Source organism: Oncorhynchus mykiss, chromosome 13 (assembly GCF_013265735.2).
Source record: "Oncorhynchus mykiss isolate Arlee chromosome 13, USDA_OmykA_1.1, whole genome shotgun sequence".
Taxonomy (NCBI): domain Eukaryota; kingdom Metazoa; phylum Chordata; class Actinopteri; order Salmoniformes; family Salmonidae; genus Oncorhynchus; species Oncorhynchus mykiss.
Genome location: NC_048577.1, coordinates 30,856,917 through 30,879,744, shown reverse-complemented (window position 1 = coordinate 30,879,744; position 22,828 = coordinate 30,856,917). Strand labels below are relative to the sequence as shown.

Below are 22,828 nucleotides of genomic sequence, written 5' to 3'. Positions count from 1 at the left end.
GGGGCAGAACGACAGGTTTTTACCTTGTCAGCTTTGGATTCGATCTTGCAACCTTTCGGTTACAAGTCCAACCACGAGGCTACCTGCCACCCCAAGTAATTGACGCAAGTAGTAAAATTTGCTTTAAAAAACACCTTATGGAACAGCGGGGACTGTGAAGCAACACAAACATTAGCACAGACACATGCACATACACACACAATAACATACGCACTATACATACACATGGATTTAGTACTGTAGATATGCGGTAGTGGTGGAGTAGGGACTGGAGGGCACACAGTGTGTTGTGAAATCTTTGAATGTATTGTAATGTTTTTAAAATTGTATAAACTGCCTTAATTTTGCTGGACCCCAGCAAGAGTAGCTGCTGCTTTGGATCCATAATAAATACAAATGCAAAACATTTAGCATAGTAAGGGCTTGCTTACACTTATCCAGACCCTTTAGATTGGCAGACATGGAAGGTATAGATGCATGAGGGTTGTTTTTTCAGTAGGGAATCACTTTTTCTCACACCTTCAGTAATAATATCTCCCCAATTTCCATGTTATTTGTATTAGGTGGGTTACCTCGACCTCAACCTGTCTGAGTATTCAGGCTCTGGGTATGTGACCCGACACTGCCTCCTAGAGGGATATGTGAACAAGGACAACAAGCTGGACAACTAAGTGAACCCCACAATGTATTTCAGATTAATCAGAGGACACCCTGAGAAGGCAGCTGGCGATGAAGCGGGGCATCCAGACTGGATGCCATGCCAGTCAGAACCCGGAGGCAAAGGAGAGAGTCAGAGTTGCCGGTCAGTTGACTCGGGTCAAGAAAACACGGCTGGATGGCCAGGATGTGGTTGAAAATCTCTGTCTGGAGAGCTTGTGCTCAGTATTTGAGCTCCCTCCTCCCATGGAAGGTGCTTTGAACTTGATGCTGGTTTCAAGAACACAGATTAATCCTAGCCTATGTAGGATGTAAAGCATGACATATTACTCAATAGAGAATGCTAATGCTTAGTATCTATATCTATTACAGAAGCTGGACTTGCACTCTTTATTGGTCAGGATGGCACCACAACCCTTGGTGTCACTCATATACAGAACAGGTAACCTATTGGAGATGGATCTCAACTGATCCTTTAATTGTCATGTGTTGATTCTAATGTAATTCCGATTCTAAATTCGATTTCTAGTGATGATCAACAGGGACTCACTCCTATGCTGAAAGTTAAGAGAAAGTCATCATAATGAAATAAATATATTGAAATAAAGATGTTTCGCCCCCAAACCACAAGAACATCTTATTTTCTTTGCTCCTACCCTATATCAGAGACCTACTGTAAATTACTATTGTTTTAATGCAAATGCACCCATGGAGAATATTAATAACACTTTAGTAAAATTGGAAACTCTTCTTTGCTTATTAATTTTGAGTGCATTTGGACACGTTTCTTGCTTTGATAAACGAAGCGGACACGACGTAGGTGTTGTGATGATTATGTCAGCCAGTTAAAAAGTTGCAGGAAAAAATATCGACAACACGGAAGTGTCAAGATGGCTCCAAGTGGACTGAAGGCGGTAGTCGGAGAGAGTAAGTCAAGAAATGTGTTCATTTTATAACTATCAAATCTCTATTTTTCGGCGGTAGAAATATTGAATGTTTTATACCATCAAGCTTTTAGCTTGTTGTCACGAAAATTAAGAACAGAAAACATCCAAACAAACTGCCTGGTTTAGTTAGCGATACATAGCCTTCGTCACTCAAGCAAGTTGCTTCCTAGTAATGCCTGGCCATGGTTGATAGTTAGCGGTCATTAGGCTATTTAAAATTGAAATGTAAAATGTGACTGGGAAGGGTATGCCTTATCACTAGTAGTAGTATTTCAAGTAGGCTCTAAAACTTGAGTGTTTTGCTGACTCAAGAAAAGTTTGTGGTCATACGCACATCCTTTAAAACAGGTGCTGGGCTAAGGAAGAATACTGAAGAACAAGAAGTCCCGCACACGGTTAAAGCTCCCAATTCACCGCTTTATTGACAACGTTTCGATTCGAAACGGATCCTCGTCATGTCGAACAAACTAAGTGCTCACATCCCAAAATATACATATTCCTCATCATGTCTTCTCTACTTTTGGTGGCCTTAACCTCATGTTTTGCAATTATAATATTGACAAAGTTCCAGTGAAACTGCTTTTCATCGGCAGGTTCTTGTCATGGTCCTTAATTTATAAACATTATTTTTCTCCACACAGATATTATATATGGAATAATCTGGATATATGGTATAAAAATACTTCTTTGTTTTTAGAATATTGGTTCCGAAATAATATCCTATTGGTGAGCCAACTTGTACATGCAGAGGGTTTCTTACTTAGTTACAAGGAATTCTTATCACTTTACAAGGTCCCTGTTAACACCTAAAGATTTTGCAATTGTTTTAGATGCCATTCCCTCAGGTGTTGCTCTGTTATTCAGGAACGTGTCAAGACCTGACCCTCAGAGCCTACCTTCTATTGACCCTTATGACTCATCAGTAGGAAAGATTTGTTTCTCTTTTGGTGATACGAACCTTGTTTCAGCAGGATGTTGTACCTTATGTCATGCCTTATTGGAATGGATTTATTGATAATAACTGTTGGAAAAAGTTTGGATGTTGCCACACACCTACTTGTTAACAAAATTAAGGAAGTTTCCTTTAAAATGATTCATAAATATTATCCTGCCAACCACTATATGAAGAAGTTTAAGGAAAACATCAACTCAAATTGCTCCTTTTGTAATGACCACCCAGAAACAGTGTTGCATCCTTTTTGGCATTGTATTCATGTAACTGTGGCAAGACATCAGTAGATTTATAATTTAACATATTTATGAAGATTTTACACTATTGTGGATAGATGTACTGCTTGGAATCTTTACCTACGATAGAAATAAGCTGAAACATTTTTATGTAATTCATTTCATTATTCTTTTGGCCAAATTTCATATACACAATTGTAAATTTACAAACAAAAAAAAACATTTTCTTACCCTACAAAAATAAATGTAACTGTATTTTAAGACAGTTAAATACTCTACTAACAAAAAAGCTGTTAGAATTGTAAGGGTATGTATGTCCCTTAAGGTCCTTGTGTAATTGTAATGTGATATTGTACCCCTGAGCTCGATTGTCCATTGTATATAATCTATATATACTTGTGTTCCCTCATGTACTTTCTGTATTGATTGTTGTTAAAAATAAATAAAGAAAATCCCAAAATATACATATTTCACCTCACATGACCATTGCGGACATGATGCATGGTGGATGCAAAACAATTTATCTCTAATAATTTAATAACAATGAGATGGGTCCATGTAGTAGTTCCAGAAAATAATATATATTTACAAAATTACCAAGTAGATGACCTGGAAGGCAAGACAAATCAAAATGGCATTCATGTAAGAAATGGTCTGTTATCAAACTCCTGGTTCAGATTTCTAGGAGACATGGTACACAAACGATGACTCCAATACAATTCTCTTCTCAATAATAGATTATCAGTATCTGCCCACCATCCTAGAAGTCTCAACATGTTCGATGACAATGTGTCTCAAAGAGCTAATGTTGTGACGAGTCACCATGATATGCGCAGCCAAAGGCTTTCTCTGGTCAAGGGTGCTGATATTACTCCTGTGTTCTGCTTTCCTTGTTTTCAAAGCTCGTTTTGTTGTTCCTACATTGCATAGACCACACATACACTTGATCAGGTATATCACATTTTTTCAAACGTGATGATGCCCTTATCTTAATGGCCTTCACAGTAGGATAATTGAACATTGTGCATTTGTTTGTAAAGTTACACTGGGTACATCTGCCACATCTATAGTTACTGTTCGGCACATTGTCTAGAAAGATACTACGTGGCACTGGTGGAAGATCAGACCCCACCACCATTTGACTGATGTTGTGGGCGCGTCTGAAGACCTACCCTCGGGTTCCTTTAAACGTCTTTTCCAGTTGTGGATCAGTGCTCGAGATGTGTTTTTATTTTTTTTAATGATGTGGTCAAACTGTTTACTCAGTGGGGAGTATTGAAGGAAGCATTGAATGTGTTGGTCAGGAGGGTGGGACGTTTTGGGCGTGAGGCTGTCATCCTGGGTCATATTTTTACAACGTTCCCTTGGATTTTGCTGACTTTATTAAGGAAGCTGTGATTGGAACACTAGGTCAAGTAGCTAGTTGATTTTTAAAAAATTGTAAAATTTTATTTTACCTTTTTTATACAGGTTTTTTCTCATTGAGATTATCTCTTTTCCAAGAGACATGGTCCAATAGCAGCAGGGGGAACAACTTTTCAGACAAAACACCTTAAACACTACATTAAACAAAACTATAAACACACATACAGTACAACAATTACATATTACATTAAAAACACAAACATCTTGACTAAAAACGGCTGGCCTAAAAACAATTACTCTTCTATGATATATACATCGAACAAGTGTTTAAACTCCACCAACAAAACTAGATCATCACATTTTAAAATGTTCAGGAGAGAATTCCAGGACCACGGTGCTAAGTAACAAACTATTTCTACCATGACCTGTCCTAATTTTTGGTACTGTTAGAAGCAAATCAGAATGGGACTGTAATTGATATTTATTTACTGACCTGACTAGAAAAGAACAGAGGTAAAATGGCATTTTACCCAATATGGCCTTATAAATCAGTGTATACCAGTGTTTAAGCCTACGCAAGGTCAATGACGACCAGCCAACAGCGCACAATGATGTGTTAGACGTTTCTGATTTGTAATGAACCCGAGGGCTGCATGATACACTGAATCAAGTGCTCTCAGGGTAGTGGCTGAGGCCTGCATATATTTAACATCACTAAAATCAAAAACCGACAGTAATGTACATCGTACCAGCTCCTTCCTGGCCTCAAAAGAAAAACGGGCCTTATGCCGGTAATAAAATCCTATTTTCAGCTTGAGCTTCCTTATCAAGTTCTCTACATGCACAGTTGAAGCTCAGCTTATCATCAACCCACACACCCACATATTTGTACACTAACTTGATTGTGGGTTGCCTTGTGATCAACTGTATGTGAAGGAAGACAATGTGGACCTACTACCTGTGTAAGTTCATGTTCCTTTGCCTTTTACTACCCAATTAGTTACTGTTTGACACTGGCTAACAAATGCCATCTGAAAAAACATGGATCAATTGGGTCAACTTTAAGAGACCCTAGACTACTGTTGTCTGTTTCCTTATTTTTTTTTTGCCTCTTGCCAGGCTGTCATTGTAAATAAGAATTTGTTCTTAATTGACTGCCCCCAGGTAAAATAAACACCACTACGCATTCTAACTCTAAAATGCAACTGAGTTGTTGGGACACATTTCAGTTTTGGTACTGTAATATTTCATACTTCCTCTGTCCGTCTTTCCTCATCTCTTAAGAAATCCTGAATGGAGTTATCAAAAGTGTGAAGAAGGATGGAGAATGGAAGGTATTGTAAAAAGTATTTAGCGTTGCTCTGAAAAGATCCAGGTCAAAATACATAATGTCTTACTATGTTAAATTGTCTTTCATGATAGCCTAATGATCAATTGAATATTAATTGATAATGGCCATCTCTGTTTGTCCAGGTGCTCATTGTGGACCACATCAGCATGCGAATCCTGTCCTCCTGCTGCAAGATGTCAGATATCATGGCAGAGGGGGTGACTAGTAAGTGTTAGGATCGGATGGCCAGTGGGCTAGGCTACTTGTATTTGTCAACAACTATTTATTATATCAAGGGACACCCCAGGCTTCGTTCTAAACTAGGGTCAGAGTAGACCTGGGTTCAAACAGTGTTTGTTTTCTTTCAAATACTTAAGCTGTGCTTGACTGCGCTTGTCTGGTGCAATGGAATAAATGGCCCCAAAAGTATAAACCCAACCCCTCCCATCTGGCACTCGAGACAGGCTCAATTAAACGGTATTTGAAATAAACTATTTGAACGCCCGGTATGGGTCATAGTGTGAGGAAGTGAGTGTCTGTGGAGGTGTTCTTCAGTTAGGATGTACAGTGACTAACTTATCTTCCTTTTCCTCCCACAGTTGTGGAGGACATCAACAAGTGCAGGGAACCCATCTCCAGCCTGGAGGCCATTTATCTGATCTCTCCTTCAAAGAAGGTGAGAAGTGTTTCCCCTGTCATTCCTACTTTCACTGTCATCAACTGCCAGATTCTGTATTGCTGTAAAGCCATCTCATGCTCTTCCTCTTTTTCTCTCTCACCTGTGTGTGTGTGCGGATGTTCTCAGTCAGTTCATGCTCTTATCAATGACTTCAAAGAGATTGCTTTCACCTACAAAGCGGCGCACATCTTCTTTACAGACAGTAAGACCATTTGTTTTGAAGTGTTAGAAAACTACTCTTCCCTCGTCTGATACAAAAAATGTAGTGTTTTGTCATTCTGGTCATGTCTCGAAAGGAGATTCTAAATCTTAATGAGATGGACCTTGTAAATTTACTAAAAGCATGAATGTTTTAAAATAATTCTAAGTAACAGTTGGTTTTGTGCCAATCACCTATCCTGCAGATTGCCCAGATGCTCTGTTTGCTGACATTGGGAGGTCCAGAGTTGCCAGAGTCATCAAGACTCTGAAGGAGATCAACGTGGCTTTCCTGCCGTACGAATCCCAGGTGGGTAACTACCTACAGCACCTTCTTTGAACTTCACTCAACTCTGGTCGCATCTTGCCGCCTCCCATCGAAAAATACACATTTTATGGTAGTTTGATCGCTCTAAGGAGTATCCTGTGAAAATGCCCAGTAAGTAAGCTCTCGGTCTCACTCCCTCATGCCCTTCCTCTCCCTTCACTATTCTAGGTATTTTCCCTTGACGATCCCAGCTCCCTGCACTTGTTCTACAGTCCAGTTGGAGATGGGAATAAAGACAGAATGATGGAGACTCTGGCAGAGCAGATCGCCACCCTCTGTGACACCCTGAAGGAGTACCCTGCCATCCGCTACCGCAGGTACCTATACACACCATACCTTAACTTAGACATGTCGGATAAATACAGGCATGCAAGTGCAACCAGAGGTTTCAGTGGCAATTGGGTGCTCATCTGAGATACTTTTGGTCCTCCAATAGTGGAAAAAGATAGCAATACCCCAACTGGATCGCGAATTGTCACTTTTTCAAAGCTCATCACACAGGTCTTGCATAGCGAGCCTGTCTTCAATGGTCTTTTTGTATGTCTTTTTCTCTTGGGTACAGTGCCTTGCCAAAGTATTCATCCCTCTTGGCGTTTTTCCTATTTTGTTGCATTACACCCTGTAATTTAAATTGATTTTTATTTGAATTTCATGTAATGGACATACACAAAATAGCCAAAATTGGTGAAATCAAAAAAAGAATAAAATTCAAACAAATAAAAAACAGAAAAGTGGTGCATGCATATGTATTCACCCCCTTTGCTATGAAGACCCTAAATAAGATCTGGTACAACCAATTACCTTCAGTAGTCACACAATTAGTTAGATTGCATGCAGGTGGACTTTAAGTGTCACATGATCTCAGTGTATATATACAACTGTTCTGAAAGGCCCCAGAATCTGCAAGGGGCACCACCAAGCAAGCGGCACCATGAAGACCAAGGAGCTCTCCAAACAGGTCAGGGACAACGTTGTGGAGAAGTACAGATCAGGGTTGGGTTATAAAAAAATATCTGAAACTTTGAAAAATATCTGAAACTTTGAACATCCCACGGATGTATAAATGTATAGAATATGGCACCATAACAAACGTGCCAAGAGGGGGCCGCCCACCAAAACTCACGGACCAGGCAAGGAGGGCATTAATCAGAGAGGCAACAAAGAGACCAAAGCTAGCCCTGAAGGAGATGCAAAGCTCCACAGCGGAGATTGGAGTATCTGTCCATAGGATCACTTTAAGCCGTACACTCCACAGAGCTGGGCTTTACGGAAGAGTGGCAGAAAAAAAGCCATTGCTTAATGAAAAAATAAGCAAACATGTTTGGTGTTTGCCAAAAGGCAGGTGGGAGACTCCCTAAACATATGGAAGAAGGTACTCTGGTCAGATGAGACTAAAATTTAGGAAAATGCAATGTCTGGCGCAAACCCAACACGTAAAATCACCCAGAGAATAGTGAAACATGGTGGTGGTGGCAGCAGCATCATGCTGTGGGGATGTTTTTCATCGGCAGGGACTGGGAAACGGGTAGGAATTGAAGGAATGATGGATGGTGCAAAATACAGGGACATTCTTGAGGGAAACCTGTTTCAGTCTTCCAGAGATTTGAGACTGGGATGGAGGTTCACCTTCCAGCAGGAAAATGACCCTAAACATACTGTTAAGCAACACTCAAGTGGTTTAAGGGGAAACATTTAAATGTCTTGGAATGGCCTAGTCAAAGCCCAGACCTCAATCCAATTGAGAATCTGTGGTATAACTTAAAGATTGCTGTACACCAGCGGAACTCATCCAACTTGAAGTAGCTGGAGCAGTTTTGCCTTGAAGAATGGGCAAAAATCCCAGTGGCTAGATGTGCCAAGCTTATAGAGACATACCCCAAGATACTTGCAGCTGTAATTGCTGCAAAAGGTGGCTCTACCAAGTATTGACTTTGGGGGGATGAATAGTTAGGCACGCTCAATTTTTTTTTTTTTTTTTTTTGTCTTATTTCTTGTTTGTTTAACAATTAGTATTTTGCATCTTCAAAGTCGTAGGCGTGTTGTGTAAATCAAATGATACAACCCCCCCCAAAAATCTATTTTAATTCCAGGTTGTAAGGCAACAAAATAGGAAAAATGCCAAGGGGAATGAATACTTTCACAAGCCACTGTACTTGAGTGTCTCTGCTAGTTCAGTTGCAAGTTACCCTCTCTTTCTCTCCCTCCCTCTATCATAGCGGTTCTGAGGAGAATGCTAGACTGGCTGAGGAGGTGTATCAGCGTCTGAACGCCCATAAAGCAGACAACCCCAGCATGGGAGAGGTGAGGAGACACCAATGCCTCACCACCTCATGCAATACACAACACTTCTTTACAGTACTAATAGTACCATGTCTGCTTGGTTCAAAATGACCATTCACTTTGTCTTTATGATACTAGGATTAATATATGATTATTGAAACATTTTGGAAGTCTTACATCTGTGAGTTTCTCATAGCTACTTCTACTTTCTGACTTGATTTCCTGTTATCTTTCACACTCTCTGCTCGGCTGCATTTTCTCTCCTTTTCTGTCTTTCCTAGCTGGCATTTCCTTAAGCTTGTGTTGGACTTCTGAAGGCATGTATTCATTTGATATCATTTCTGCTCTTATCTTCTCCATGGTCTCTCTGCCTCAGTACCAGCACAGTAATACAATTTTCACACTATCGTGCAGAACTGTACTATGCTGGCTTGGATGTGTTTTTTTTCACAACAAAATATCCACTGTGGTGGGTGCATAAAGCAGGCCAGTGCAGTACAGTGTGAAATGGGTATTAGAATACACAAGGAATATATATTTTGTTGTTATTGGGGTTGTACTTTAAGGGGGGGAACTATTCTGAATGTGGTAAAGTCTGATAGTGGCACTAACTGAGTGACTTGTTGGTTAAACCTGTTACCCAAAAGCATTCCTGACATTCTATTGTGGAGCTAGAGGCAATAGATTTGACCTAAAATAATGTCCTTTCTGCCAAAGCATTGAAGTGGTTAACTGGTAATTCATGTTTTTATTTTAATTTTATTTTACCCCCTTTTCTCCCCAATTTCGTGGTATCCGATTGTTTTTTTTAGTAATTACTATCTTGTCTCATCGCTACAACTCCCGTACGGAGCTCGGGAGAGACGAAGGTCGAAAGACATGCGTCCTCCGAAACACAACCCAACCACTGCTTCTTAACACAGCGTGCATCCAACCCGGAAGCCAGCCCGCACCAATGTGTCGGAGGAAACACAGTGCACCTGGCAACCTTGGTTAGCGCGCACTGCGCCCGGCCCATCACAGGAGTCACTGGTGCGCGATGAGACAAGGCGCGAACCCAAAGTCTCTGGTGGCCCAGCTAGCGCTGTGATGCAGTGCCCTAGACCACTGCGCCACCCGGGAGGCTATAAGTTACATTTCTAGGTATCATTTCTTGCCCTGACATGAAATGTCTGATGCGTTTTCAGGGTCCTGACAAGGCCAGGTCACAGCTATTAATTGTGGATCGTGGCTTTGACCCCATCTCTCCCATTCTGCACGAGCTGACTTTCCAGGCCATGGTCTATGACCTTCTGGACATCAAACAGGACATCTACAAGTAGGCTTAGTTTGGCAACCTATTCCCAATATAGTGCACTACTTTTGACCAGGGCCTATGATGAACATACGGAAAATGCTATACAGACACTCCTGACCTGCAAAACAATTCTTAATTTCAGAATTGTTTAAGGGTTAGTTTTACATTTCAGTTAGTCATTTTACAGGTTAGGAGTATAACCTTTCTCCGACATTATTATTGTTAATGTAGCTATACATAGTACAAATGTATATTTACCTTCTAATTATGATATGTATCTCTCATATGGTATCCCTGTATAATACAATCCCTGTGTGTTGTAGATATCAGACGACTGGGATCGGGGACTCTAAGGAGAAGGAGGTTCTTCTGGACGAAGACGATGAGCTGTGGATCCAGCTGAGACACATGCACATAGCTGACGTCACCAAGTAAGACACACAATCATCAAGATTGCATACAACTAGTGTTTTTAACTAATCTAACCTCGACCAATAAGAGGTGATATGATCCAGAGTTGGTTGAGGTAAGTTTCGTGTTCTATTCAGGAAGTGAATTATAGAAATGTATATCATGAATACGCTTTCTTAATTGAACACTGAATTGAACCCAACCCTGGTATAGTCTTTGTCAGATGTTGATGCTCATTGTTCGTGTTCCAGGAAAGTGACGGAGCTGCTGCGTGTGTTCTGTGAGAGCAAGAGGATGTCCACTGATAAGGCCAATATCAAAGACCTGTCTCAGATGTTGAAGAAGATGCCACAGTACCAGAAGGAACTCAGCTTGGTGGGTATTCCTCGTCTTTCCATCTAAAATCAGTTGATTGGTTGAGACTGGCTTTCATGTCTCTCCAGTGATCACATACTGTCAGTCTAAATGTCAACACGTGTTCTATTCCCATTTAATAGCATATAGAAAAGCACCTGGGTGTTTTGTCAAAGACATGGGCCATGTTCCCAATGTCTTTACTAGCAAACAGTATGTTCTTTACCTGCTCCGCTGAAAGCTTAGTGCAAGCTACTGTTGTGTCATTAATGTGTTTGGCTGTTATTTTCTAACATGATTACATACCACGTTCAATTATTACGTGATTAAATTAATCATATAACAATTAAGTATTAATCTGGGGCACCACAGAAAGTTATTTAACGCGTTACTATCTCCCGACTAAACTCTAAAGATATAAATATCTCTTACATCAGTCAGTCAATTCATTAATTCTTATTTACCATCAGTCTTGTTCTGAATGTCGCCTATGATCCTCACCCAAAAGGGCAAGTCATTGTTCTCGGGCGTGAGCTGCACATAAAAAAACCTGTGAATTTTACACTCAAGGGGTGTGTGATTTAAATGAATAGGAGCGTATTACCCTCTGCAAACATTGCGCATCCGGTGTAGCAGGCCACTTTTATAATGCATGCCCAGTAGCATTTCTTCATTCTACTGTGCCTTCAGAAAGTATTCACACTCATTAACTTTTTCCACATTTTGTTTTGTTACAGCCTGAATTTGAAATTGATTAAATTAAAATGTTGTCACTGGCCTACACACAATACTCCACAATGTAAAATTGTGTTGAGTATTCAACCCCTTGGTTATGGCAAGCCTAAATATGTTCAGGAGTAAACATTTGCTTAAGTTACACAAGTTGCATGGATTCACTCTGTGTGCAATAATAGTGTTTATGATTTTTGAATGACTACCTCATCTTTGTACCAAACAAAATTATCTGTAAGGTCCCTCAGTTGGGCAGTAAATTTCAAACACAGATTCAACCACAAAGACCAGGGATGTTTTCAAATGCCTCGCAAAGAAGGGCCACCTATTGGTAGATGGGTAAAAAAACAAAATAATACAGACACTGAATATCCCTTTGAGCATGGTGGTTATTAATTACACTTTGTATGGTGTATCAATCCACCCAGCCACTACACACATACAGGAGTCCTTCCTAACTCAGTTGCCGGAGAGGAAGGAAACCACTCAGGGATTTCACCATGTTACAGAATTTATTTGCTGTTTATATAAGAAAATTAGGGATGGATCAACAACATTGTAGTTACTCCACAATACTAACCTAATTGACAGAGTGAAATGAAGGAAGCCTGTACAGAGTAATCTTTAAGGACTGGGTAATTTTTCAGGATTAAAAAATAAATGGAATGGAGCTAAGAACAGGCAAAATCCTAGAGGAAAAGCTAGTTTGGTCTGCTCTCCACCAGACACTGGGAGGTTAATTTACCTTTCAGCTGGAGAATAACCTAAAACACAAAACCAAATCTACACTGGTGTTGCTTACCAAGAAGACAGTGAATGTTCCTGAGTTGCCGAGTTAGTTTAGACTTAAATCTGTCAAGACCTGAAAATGGTTGTCTAGCAATGATCAGCAACCAATTTGACAGATCTTGGAAGAATTTTGAAATTAATAATTGGGAAATGTTGCACAATCCAGATTTGGAAAGCTCTTAGAGACTTACCAAGAAAGACCCACAGCTGTATAATCAAAGGTACTTCTACAAAGTATTGACTCAGGGGTGTGAATACTTGTGTAAATGAGATACTGTATTTCACCCCCCACACACAATTTAAATATGTCTAAAAACATGTTTTGATTGTGTCATTATGGGGTAGTGTGTGTGTGTGTGTGTGTGTGTGTAGATGGGTGAGAAACTACAATTTATCCATTTGAATTTCAGGCTGTAACAACAAAGTGGAGTATTATTATAGTGTGGAGTGATGACATCAACTTTTTATTAGTTAATAAGTAATGTTTGATTGCAGTACTCCACTCACCTGCACCTGGCTGAGGCCTGCATGAAGAAATTCAAAGCCTCGGTGGACAAGCTGTGTGAGGTGGAACAGGTCAGTGTTGCCACAAGTCCCAAATGGCACCCTATTCTCTATATAGTGCACTACGTTTGACCAAGACCCACAGGGATCTGATCAAAGTAGTACACTATATAGGGAATAGGGTGCTGTCAAGCTCCCTCCCTCTCTTATGAAACCATATGCAAATGACCTGGCAGGTACTCCCAGGAGCATGTTTTTGATTCTCGGAAGTGTAAAAAAGGCTATTTTTATTCAACCTTTTAACCAGCAAGACCCTTGAGATGAATCATCTCTTTTTCAAGAGTGACCTATAGCATTTTAATTATGTTTGTGTTCTGTAATTTTCCCATCTTTCCTGACATCCGTTCTACACTGAAATGTTTATTTTCCCAAACTGATATCTTCATCCGTTTTCTATATAATATATTTTTTTAAAGAATGTCTTGAATAATCAAATCCCTGGTTGTTAGCCTTAGGTGGTTAAACCATGAATGACCAGGTCACCATGATGTTGTGTAATATATTTAGTACTATCGTATCATATAATAATACTCACCCCATCTAGCCTCCACTGGGGTGCTGACCTCCCCACGTTCCCATCTCTATTTTTACCTCTCTGAGTCTCATAAAAGCTTCATAGGCTGCTGCTTCCCAAATGGCACGCTATTCTCTAGTGCACTACTTTTGACCAGTGCTTACTTTTGACCAGAGCCCTGTGTGTCCTGGTCAAAAGTAGTGCACTATATAGGGCATAGGGTGCCATTTGAGACTCAGACATTGTCTGACGCTTTCTGGCGGCCTAGTGGGCATCCACTTCACTAATGTTGTGTAAAGGGCTTGAGACGAGACGTGTCGCACACCTTGATCAACTGTCCCCCTCTGAACCTACAGTAATGCACAGGAAGCTGTTATGCCATTATGTCAAGTCTTTTAAAAACCATTCATGTTGCCAGGCTGTTATTACAACATCCATCCATCCATGTCTTCCAGAAATCTTACACCATAAGGCATCAAACATCTCTATAACCTCTTTCCCTTCCTAGTTCCCAGAACAGCTCCTACTTTCTCCCTCAACACAATTACTACATCCCAAATGGCACCCTAGTCTTTATTTAGTGCATTACTAATAGCGTGCCATTTGGGATGCAAGCATTGCTTTGGTCTTAATAGTTCTAATAGCTCCGCACAGGTTTGTTTTTGATAATCTCTAATATAGTCGGTTTAGTGGTCGATCATTTGAAACATTCCTAACATGTCCAGGAGTGATGTAATCTGGGTCTGGTTGTGGGATTATGATCTGAAGTGTTAATGCAGTGATGTAGCTTGGGAGAACTTAAAGGCATCATTCTTTGTTGATTGTTTTCCCCCATATGTTTCCCAGGACCTGGCCATGGGGACTGATGTAGATGGGGAACCCCTGAAGGATGCCATGAAGAGCATCGTCCCTGTACTCCTCAACACCGACATCGACCCCTACGACAAGATCCGCATCATACTCCTCTATATCTTCCACAAGAAGAAGGGTAGGTCAACAGAATGGCACTGGCTGCATGATCCCAATGTCTGCTTTCTGTCAGTGCATTGTCAAGATACACACAGCAGGTACAGCAATATGAGTGTTTCTAATATGATATGACACAGCTACTACTCTCCACATGGCTGCTATTGAAATTAAAGAGGAGCAGATGGGGATCTTTAAGTTGAGCATTTGGCTCCTCTCTGTATATAATGGTGGTCTCTGTGGTTACTATTGATCCTCGTGGAATGACAACAGGCTAGCTAAAGAAGCAGTTTTGATTAGGCTAACTTGGTGATGAGTCGTCATTACATTCTCCAGCTCTACTCTGTATAACGGTGGCCTCCTCACACACAGGCATTGGAGAGGAGAACCTGACCAAGTTAATCCAGCACGCCAACGTGCAGGCAAACAGCAACATCATCACCAACCTACAGCACCTGGGCTGCCCCATCATCGCAGGGGTCAGTAGGGCTCTGTCTGTCTGTCCCTCTCTCGCTCTGTCCAACTGTCTGTCTCTGTTGCTCTCTCTCACACATTGAACAATTGCATCTCTTTACAGTGAAGCCTTTTTTCTCTTGTTTATATTTGAATTATGTGAAATGTTTCAGGCTCCCAATGCTGGGAAAACACTGCCTGAGAAGAAAGAGCACAAGGAGAGCACGTACCAGCTCTCCCGATGGACACCCACCATCAAAGATGTGATGGAGGTATGGAAGAGGAAGGATAGACAGACAGTGTGGTAGAGGACTTCACTGGTCCAAAATGTTGGACCTGTTCTGAAATGGGCCTGGGGATTTCCCACCCGGACCCGATATGTGTATATATATTTTTTCAATATAGAGACACTTTCCGAACGGACCCGGGACAAGTAGACCCGTTCCATATAGACCTGGTCGGATCCAGACTCGGTCGGATCCGAATGAGGGAAGCAGCAGAAAAGTACATTTTTAAGATACTTCATTAACAAGAGCTGATAAAGTGTGAGGAAGAGAGGTGGCTCTCTAGCAGGGGCCGTGCTTGTGTGTCTGAACTGTGAGTGAAGGAGAGACTCCAAGAAAGACTTGTACTATAGTAGATTAATGGCAGCCATAGTTAGGTTATTTATCATTCAATATGATATAGTTCAATATACATAGTACCTGTCTTGACTGCATCAAACATGAAGCTAGTCTAATTGAGGCTGCATGTACTTTCTCGTCTTACTCAGTTACAAATAACTCCATTCAGATTATTACGTAGCAAGCCTACCTCTTGGTCGGTGTAGCCTTTCGTTCTCCTTTAACAATGAATTCCGTTATTTTAATTCCATTGATTAGATATCTCCCAACTTTTGCCAGACACGGAGGCTCTGACTGTAGCCAATTGCAGCTTTGATGACTTATGCTTGGCCAACAACAAGCTCCAGGCGCCGCTCTTGTGGAAAGCAACATCAATTATACAATTTCTGAGAAGTCTCATTCACACCATTCGGGACCATTCGGACCTGTATGGGTCCTTCTGGACAAATGACTTCTACCGTGACAATAATATAAGATAAGACCCGTGACATTATTTACAGTTCTGGATCCGGATCGGGTATTTTGATACAGGTGGATCTGTGAACAGCTGACTGAAAACAGGATGGCCGGGCAGTAGTGCAGTTGAGTCCGTTTTGGTGGATTCTAAACAAAGTGATTAAACTTTGTTGCTCCTTACTGAAACAAGCAACAAAACACCCCCCACAATGCAGCAGCACACAGAAATAAAATGAATAGAAGTGGCTTGGAACCTATAACCTTGGCAATTTGACTAGTAAACTCATGGGTACACTCGCAATGACTTCCTGATATAGACCCAGTCGGTATTAGAACGTCGCGACCCTGCCCGTCTGTGTGGAAGACAACCTGTGGTTACCCCAGTGGCTCACAGCAAAAACATTTTTCGCAATTTCCTTGTTTTAGTCAATTACAAAAATACATTGAAGAAAAGTACTAAATGTCTAAAGATTACGTTTCAACATTGCCTACTCTCTTGCATTCTCACTACTTAGAAATAAACGCAAGGCTTCCCACATCCCCTTTTCTGTCTTGACGGTGCTAGCTAGCCAGCAGCGACTTGAGTGAGAGTACTAGCTACCGACTGGAACATTAAGCTAGCGAAGACCAACAACACAAACAAACAGACTATACAAGTAGTGAGTGGAGTTACAAACGGACTGTACTAAACAAGTTAAATGTCTTGTGATTAAATGTTTTCCACACACCTACTTTTTGACTTGGCTACATGTACATTGAGCAACACAGCAGCTTTTCTGCATGTTTTGTTGTTTCTGTATAACAAAACAAATCCTGTACAATGGGGAATAACAGGAAAGAAGTTTGGTTTTCCCCAATTTGTGGGCGTGGTCAAATTCCTTATTACATGAGAACTGACTGGTACTATTGTGAGGCAATATTTCCATGATAATAAAGAATGTTCATTCAAAAATGTTTAACTGATGTGGCTTATGCAATGGAATGTGTTTTTTGTAAGGTCAGCTGAGTTGAATCAACAATTGATGGGTACACTTCCTGCTTTGCTTCTATGGGTACATTGGCAATGGCCGCCAGTCCACCCATTATGCCATCATTGACTTGAATAGGGACGCCTGTTCTATTCGTTCTATTTCTATGGCAGCACATGCAGTCAGAAGGAGATTATTGAAAGTATTTTATTATATGTTTTGCTATTTGAAAGGTTATCCAAAGGCCATGACTGTCACAGCCCAAGTCTGACCAACCCTGTCTGTCTATTTTCCCAGAATGCCATAACAGACAAGCTGGACAGGAAGCAGTGGCCGTTCATCTCTGACCCTGCCCCCATTAACACCATGCAGACGACTGTCAGGTGTGTGTGTGTGTATACACCATGGGGGGGGGGGGGGCACACAACATGGAAGGGGTGGGGCTGAGCCAGGGACAGAGACAGAAGGGTCACATACATTAACACTTTATCCTCACTTGTCATCTTGAAAATAGAGCTTTGCTGTAGTTATGTGAGCTGGAGAGGTGAACAGTTAGTTGATCCAAGCTGCCATTAGACAGCCTGTGAATAATCTCCCCTGCCCCATACCAGGAGTTATTTTATTTTTAGTTTGTTGACATCGCTTGTTCATGTTGTTCAGTGCATTTTGAAAGTATTCAGACCCCTTGACTTTTTCCATGTTTGTAATGTTATAGCCTTAATTCTAAAATGTATTAATCAATTTTTTTTATCAATCTACACACACAATACCCCAAAAGGACAAAAACATGTTTTTTTATTTATAAATTAGCAAACATCTCTAAAAACCGACTCCTTATTTGCATAACTATTCAGACCCTTTGCTATGAGACTTGAAATTGAGCTCAGGTTCATCCTGTTTTCATTGATCATCCTTGATGTTTCTACAACAAATGCTGACGCTCCAGATACTCAACTGTTGTTTTGATTAGACTAGTTTTCAGCTGGGCTAACATACAGTTGAAGTCGGAAATTTACCTACACTTAGGTTGGAGCCATTAACTCGGTTTTCCACCACTCCACAAATGTCTTGTTAACAAACTATAATTTTAGCAAGTCGGTTAGGACATCTACTTTTGTGCATGACACAAGTAATTGTTCCAACAATTGTTTACAGACTATTTCACTTATAATTCACTGTATCACAATTTCAGTGGGTCAGAAGTTTACATACACTAAGTTGACTGTGCCCTTTAAACAGCTTGGAAAATTTCAGAAAATGATGTCATGGTTTTAGAAGCTTCTGATAGGCTAATTGACATCATTTGAGTCAATTGGAGGTGTATCTGTGGATGTATTTCAAGGCCTACCTTCAAACTCAGTGCCTCTTTGCTTGACATCATGGGAAAATCAAAAGAAATCAGCCAAGACCTCATGAAAAAACTTTGTAGACCTCCACAATTCTGGTTCATCCTTGGGCGCAATTTCCAAATGCCTGAAGGTACCACGCTCATCTGTACTAACAATATTATGCAAGTATAAACACCATGGGACCACGCAGCTGTCATACCGCTCAGGAAGGAGACACGTTCTGTCTCCTAGAGATGAACGTACTTTGGTGTGAAAAGTGCAAATCGATCCCAGAACAGCAGCAGAGGAGCTTGTGAAGATGTTGGAGGAAACGGGTAAAAAAGTATAACCTGAAAGGCCGCTCAGCAAGGAAGAAGCCACTGCTCCAAAACCGCCATTTAAAAAAAGCCAGACTACGGTTTGCATCTGCTCATGGGGACAAAGATTGTACTTTTTAGAGAAATGTCCTCTGGTCTGATGAAACAAAAATAGAAGTGTTTGGCCATAGTGAACATTGTTATGTTTGGAGGAAAAAGCGGGAGGCTTGCAAGCCGAAGAACACCATCCCTATAGTGAAGCACGGGGGTGGCAGCATCATGTTGTGGGGGTGCTTTGCTGCAGGAGGGACTGGTGCACTTCACAAAATAGATGAAATCATGAGGACGGAAAATGATGTGGATATATTGAAGCAACATCTCAAGACATCAGTCAGGAAGTTAAAAGCTTGGTTCCAAATGGACAATGACCCCAAGCATACTTCCAAAGTTGTGGCAAAATGGCTTAAGGACAACAAAGTCAAGGTATTGGAGTGGCCATCACAAAGCCCTGACCTCAATCCTATAGAACATGTAATGGCAGAACTGAAAAAGCGTGTGCGAGCAAGGAGGACTACAAACCTGACTCAGTTACACAAGCTCTGTCAGAAGGAATGGGCCAAAATTCACCCAACTTATTGTGGGAATCTTGTGGAAGGCTACCCGAAATGTTTGACCCAAGTTAAACAATTTAAAGGCAATGCAACCAAATACTAATTGAGTGTATGTAAACTTCTGACCCACTGGGAATGTGATGAAATAAATAAAAGCACAAATAAATAGTTCTCTCTACTGTTATTCTGACATTTCACATTCGTAAAATAAAGTGGTGATCCTAATTGACCTAAAACAGGATTTTTACGAGGATTAAATGTCAGGAATTGTGAAACACCTTAGCCAAATAAATGTATGTAAACTTCTGACTTCAACTGTAATTGCAAAAGGGTTTTCTAATGATCAATTTGTCTTTTTTAAATGATACACATGGATTAGCTAACACAACGTGTCATTGGAACACAGGAGTGATGGTTGCTGATAATGGGCCTCTGTACACCTTTGTAGATATTCCATTAAAAAAAATCTGCCGTTTCCAGCTACAATAGTCATTTGCAACATTAACAATGTCTACTCTGTATTTCTGATAAATTTTGATGGACAAAAATGCCGACGTGACTCAACTTTTGAATGGTAGTCTACATGTGTTATTTTATTTTGCTGCCGCAGATAATCTGTACATAATTAGGTATCTATATGTTTTACATTTATATCATACTGCAGCAGTGCTCGGTTTGGACAATGGCACAAGAACAAGTCTCCAACGGAGTATCGTTCTGGCCCTCGGCTCATCATCTTCATGATCGGAGGTGTGTCCCACTCTGAGATGCGCTCCGCCTACGAGGTCACTCGAGCCACCGACGGAAAATGGGAGGTCCTGATTGGTAAGGAACACAATAGTTGGACTGAACCTTAATAGTGTACACTTTATTTTATTTAACATTTTCTTTAACCAGGCAAGGCAGTTTAATTGTTTTATTTTATTTACAATGATGACACACCATGTACCCTCGTTTGGATTCCCCTGCTGGTGGCGCTAAAAGATCCTACAGTGCCTTCAGAAAGTATTCATACTCCTTGACTTATTCCACATTTTGTTGTGTTACATGTAATCCATTTTCAATTCAGGCTGTTTTTTCTTCTTCTACACAATACCCCATAATGAGAAGGTGGAAACATGTTTTCAGACATTTTTGCCAATGTATTGAAAATGAAATGTATAGAAATATATCTAATTTACTTAAGTATTCACACCCCTGAGTCAATACTTTGTAGAAGCACCTTACACCTCTGGGTAAGTCTCTAAGAGCTTTCCACACCTGGATTGTGCATTTTGTATGTTTATTATTTTCAAAATTCTTCAAGCTCTGTCAAATTGTTTGTTGATCATGGCTAGACAACCATTTTTCAGGTCTTGCTGTAGATTTAAGTCAAAACTGTAACTCGGCCACTCGGGAACATTCATTGTCTTCTTGGTAAGCAACTCCAGTGTAGATTTGGCCTTGTGTTTTAGGTTATTGTCCTGCTGTCAAGTTGAAGCAGACTGAACCAGGTCGGACACAAAAAAAAATCCCAAGTGGGTGTGTCTATGCCTTCCCAGGCCCACCCATGGCTGTGCCCAAACCATTCATGTGAAATCCATAGATTAGAGCCTAATTTATTTATTTCAATTGACTGATTTCCTTATATGAACTGTATCTCTGTAAAATCTTTGAAATTGTTGCATGTTGCGTTTATTTTTAATCAGTACACAATGTTGTTGATCCATCCTCAATTTTATCCTATCACAGCCATTAAACTCTAACTGTTTTAATGTCACCATTGGCCTCATGGTGAAATTCCTGAGCGGTTTCCTTCCTCTTCGGCAACTGAGTTAGGAATGACGCCTGTATCTTTGTAGTGACCGGGTGTACTGATACGCCATCCAAAGTGTAATTTAATAACTTCACCACACTCAAAGGGATGTCTGCTTTTATTTTTTTTATTTTTTTTACCCATCTCCCAATAGGTGCCTTTCTTTGTGAGGCACCTCTGGTTGTTGTGGTTGAATCTGTGTTTGAAATTCCCTGCTCAACTGTGGTACCTTACAATTATCTGTGTGGGGTAGAGAGATGAGGTAGTCCTTCAAAAATCATGATGAACACTATTATTGCACACAGTGAGTCCATGCAACTTATTATGTGACTTGTTAAGCACATTTTTTATTCCTGAACCTATTTAGGCTTTCAATAGCAAAAGGGTTGAATACTTATTTACTCAAGACATTTCAGTTAAAAAAATTTACAAATTTAAAATATTTATTTTTAAACAATTCCACTTTGACATGGGATATTGTGTGTAGGCTAGTAACAAAACATGTCTAAATTCAGGCTGTAACCCAACAAAATGTGGGAAAAGTCAATACTTTCTGAAGGCACTGTATATTCCCCAGCATGCATGTTTTTTTATGTCTGGTAAATGCACCGCTAAGTCTGTCTCTCTCCATACATTTTCGTCGTGAATCTTCAACGAATGTAAGCATCTTTTGGGTTTCAGAAAAGTACTACTATAGTTTCTGTGTTGTCTGTTCCCCTTCTCTCTATAGGTTCGTCTCACATTGTCACACCCACCAGCTTCCTAAATGATCTGAAGAAGCTGGACCTGGATCCAACTCCTGAAAGCTAGATATGTCCTCGGCCTGGAAGGGAGCTGTTCTGAGTCTGCAGAGAGAATGGATCTGAACACAAACCTGGATTCAAATTGTGCTTGTTTTCTTTCAAATATGTTGAGTGTTTCGATTAAGCCTGCTGGGAGTGCCAGATCAGTGGGATTTGCAGTTTGCACTTTTAGGACTGTTCCAGTGGTTCTTTTGGGTTAGACAAGTTCAATTAAGCACAGTTAAAGTATTTGAAAGAGAACAAATACTATTTGAACCCTGGTCTGCTCATTATGAGACACTTGTGTACTCGTCTAACTGTAAAACAAAGTGCCGGTTTAAGATGTAGTCATTAAAGGATAGTATCTTTTGATTCTCAATTTTTTATTGAATTTCTTTAATTACGGTTGAAGTAAAAATAAATTATGTACATACATTAATACGTAATGCTGTGATGGACATTTTTTGCTCTGAATATTAAATTAAAAACAGTCCTTATATTATGAGGATCATTTTAATCTGTCTCTGTCTTCGAGTTACAAATATGGGTTGCATCTCAAGTCTAAAGTGGCTTCTTCTCCTTTTGTCCTGTTAGTGCAGATGAACTAAAGGACATAAGGAGCAGTGGCCTCTAGACTATTGAGATGCAACTTTTGTGTTGGGACCATTAAATACTTGTGCCTCTCCCAAGTTACATTTGTTTTCATATGTCTAAATGTCTTTACTACTGTAGTGTGCCTCTGAAATCATGCACTTTCATGTTTGGGCCTTTGTCTTTTAGTCAATTATGAATAAACAATATGCATACATTTTACTTGTTTTGTACATTGTGTCTTATTGAAATGTCATATGTTCTAGCTGCCATGAGAATGCCTATAGAATCCCTGGTTTTGAAGC

At 40.3% G+C, this 22,828-nt stretch overlaps 1 protein-coding gene across 3 annotated transcripts; it reads left to right on the top strand.

Moving 5' to 3' along the window:
- The first annotated feature begins 1,468 nt into the window (after positions 1-1,468).
- Positions 1,469-22,745, top strand: LOC110486100 (syntaxin-binding protein 2). Of its 3 annotated transcripts, none has more exons than XM_021557449.2 (18): positions 1,469-1,584; positions 5,442-5,491; positions 5,631-5,712; positions 6,087-6,163; positions 6,293-6,368; positions 6,571-6,674; positions 6,861-7,009; positions 8,909-8,993; positions 10,160-10,290; positions 10,593-10,700; positions 10,932-11,055; positions 13,051-13,131; positions 14,480-14,621; positions 14,972-15,078; positions 15,226-15,324; positions 17,397-17,482; positions 20,023-20,180; positions 21,881-22,745. In XM_021557449.2, exons 1-18 carry the CDS (start codon positions 1,548-1,550, stop codon positions 21,958-21,960), a joined length of 1,776 nt encoding a protein of 591 aa, XP_021413124.1. In that variant the 5' UTR covers positions 1,469-1,547; the 3' UTR covers positions 21,961-22,745. The 3 variants fall into 3 exon arrangements, with proteins under 3 accessions (XP_021413124.1, XP_021413125.1, XP_021413123.1); XM_021557448.2 differs by having other exon boundaries at positions 1,470-1,584; positions 20,020-20,180; XM_021557450.2 differs by lacking the exon at positions 13,051-13,131 and having other exon boundaries at positions 20,020-20,180.
- The last annotated feature ends 83 nt before the right edge of the window (positions 22,746-22,828 follow it).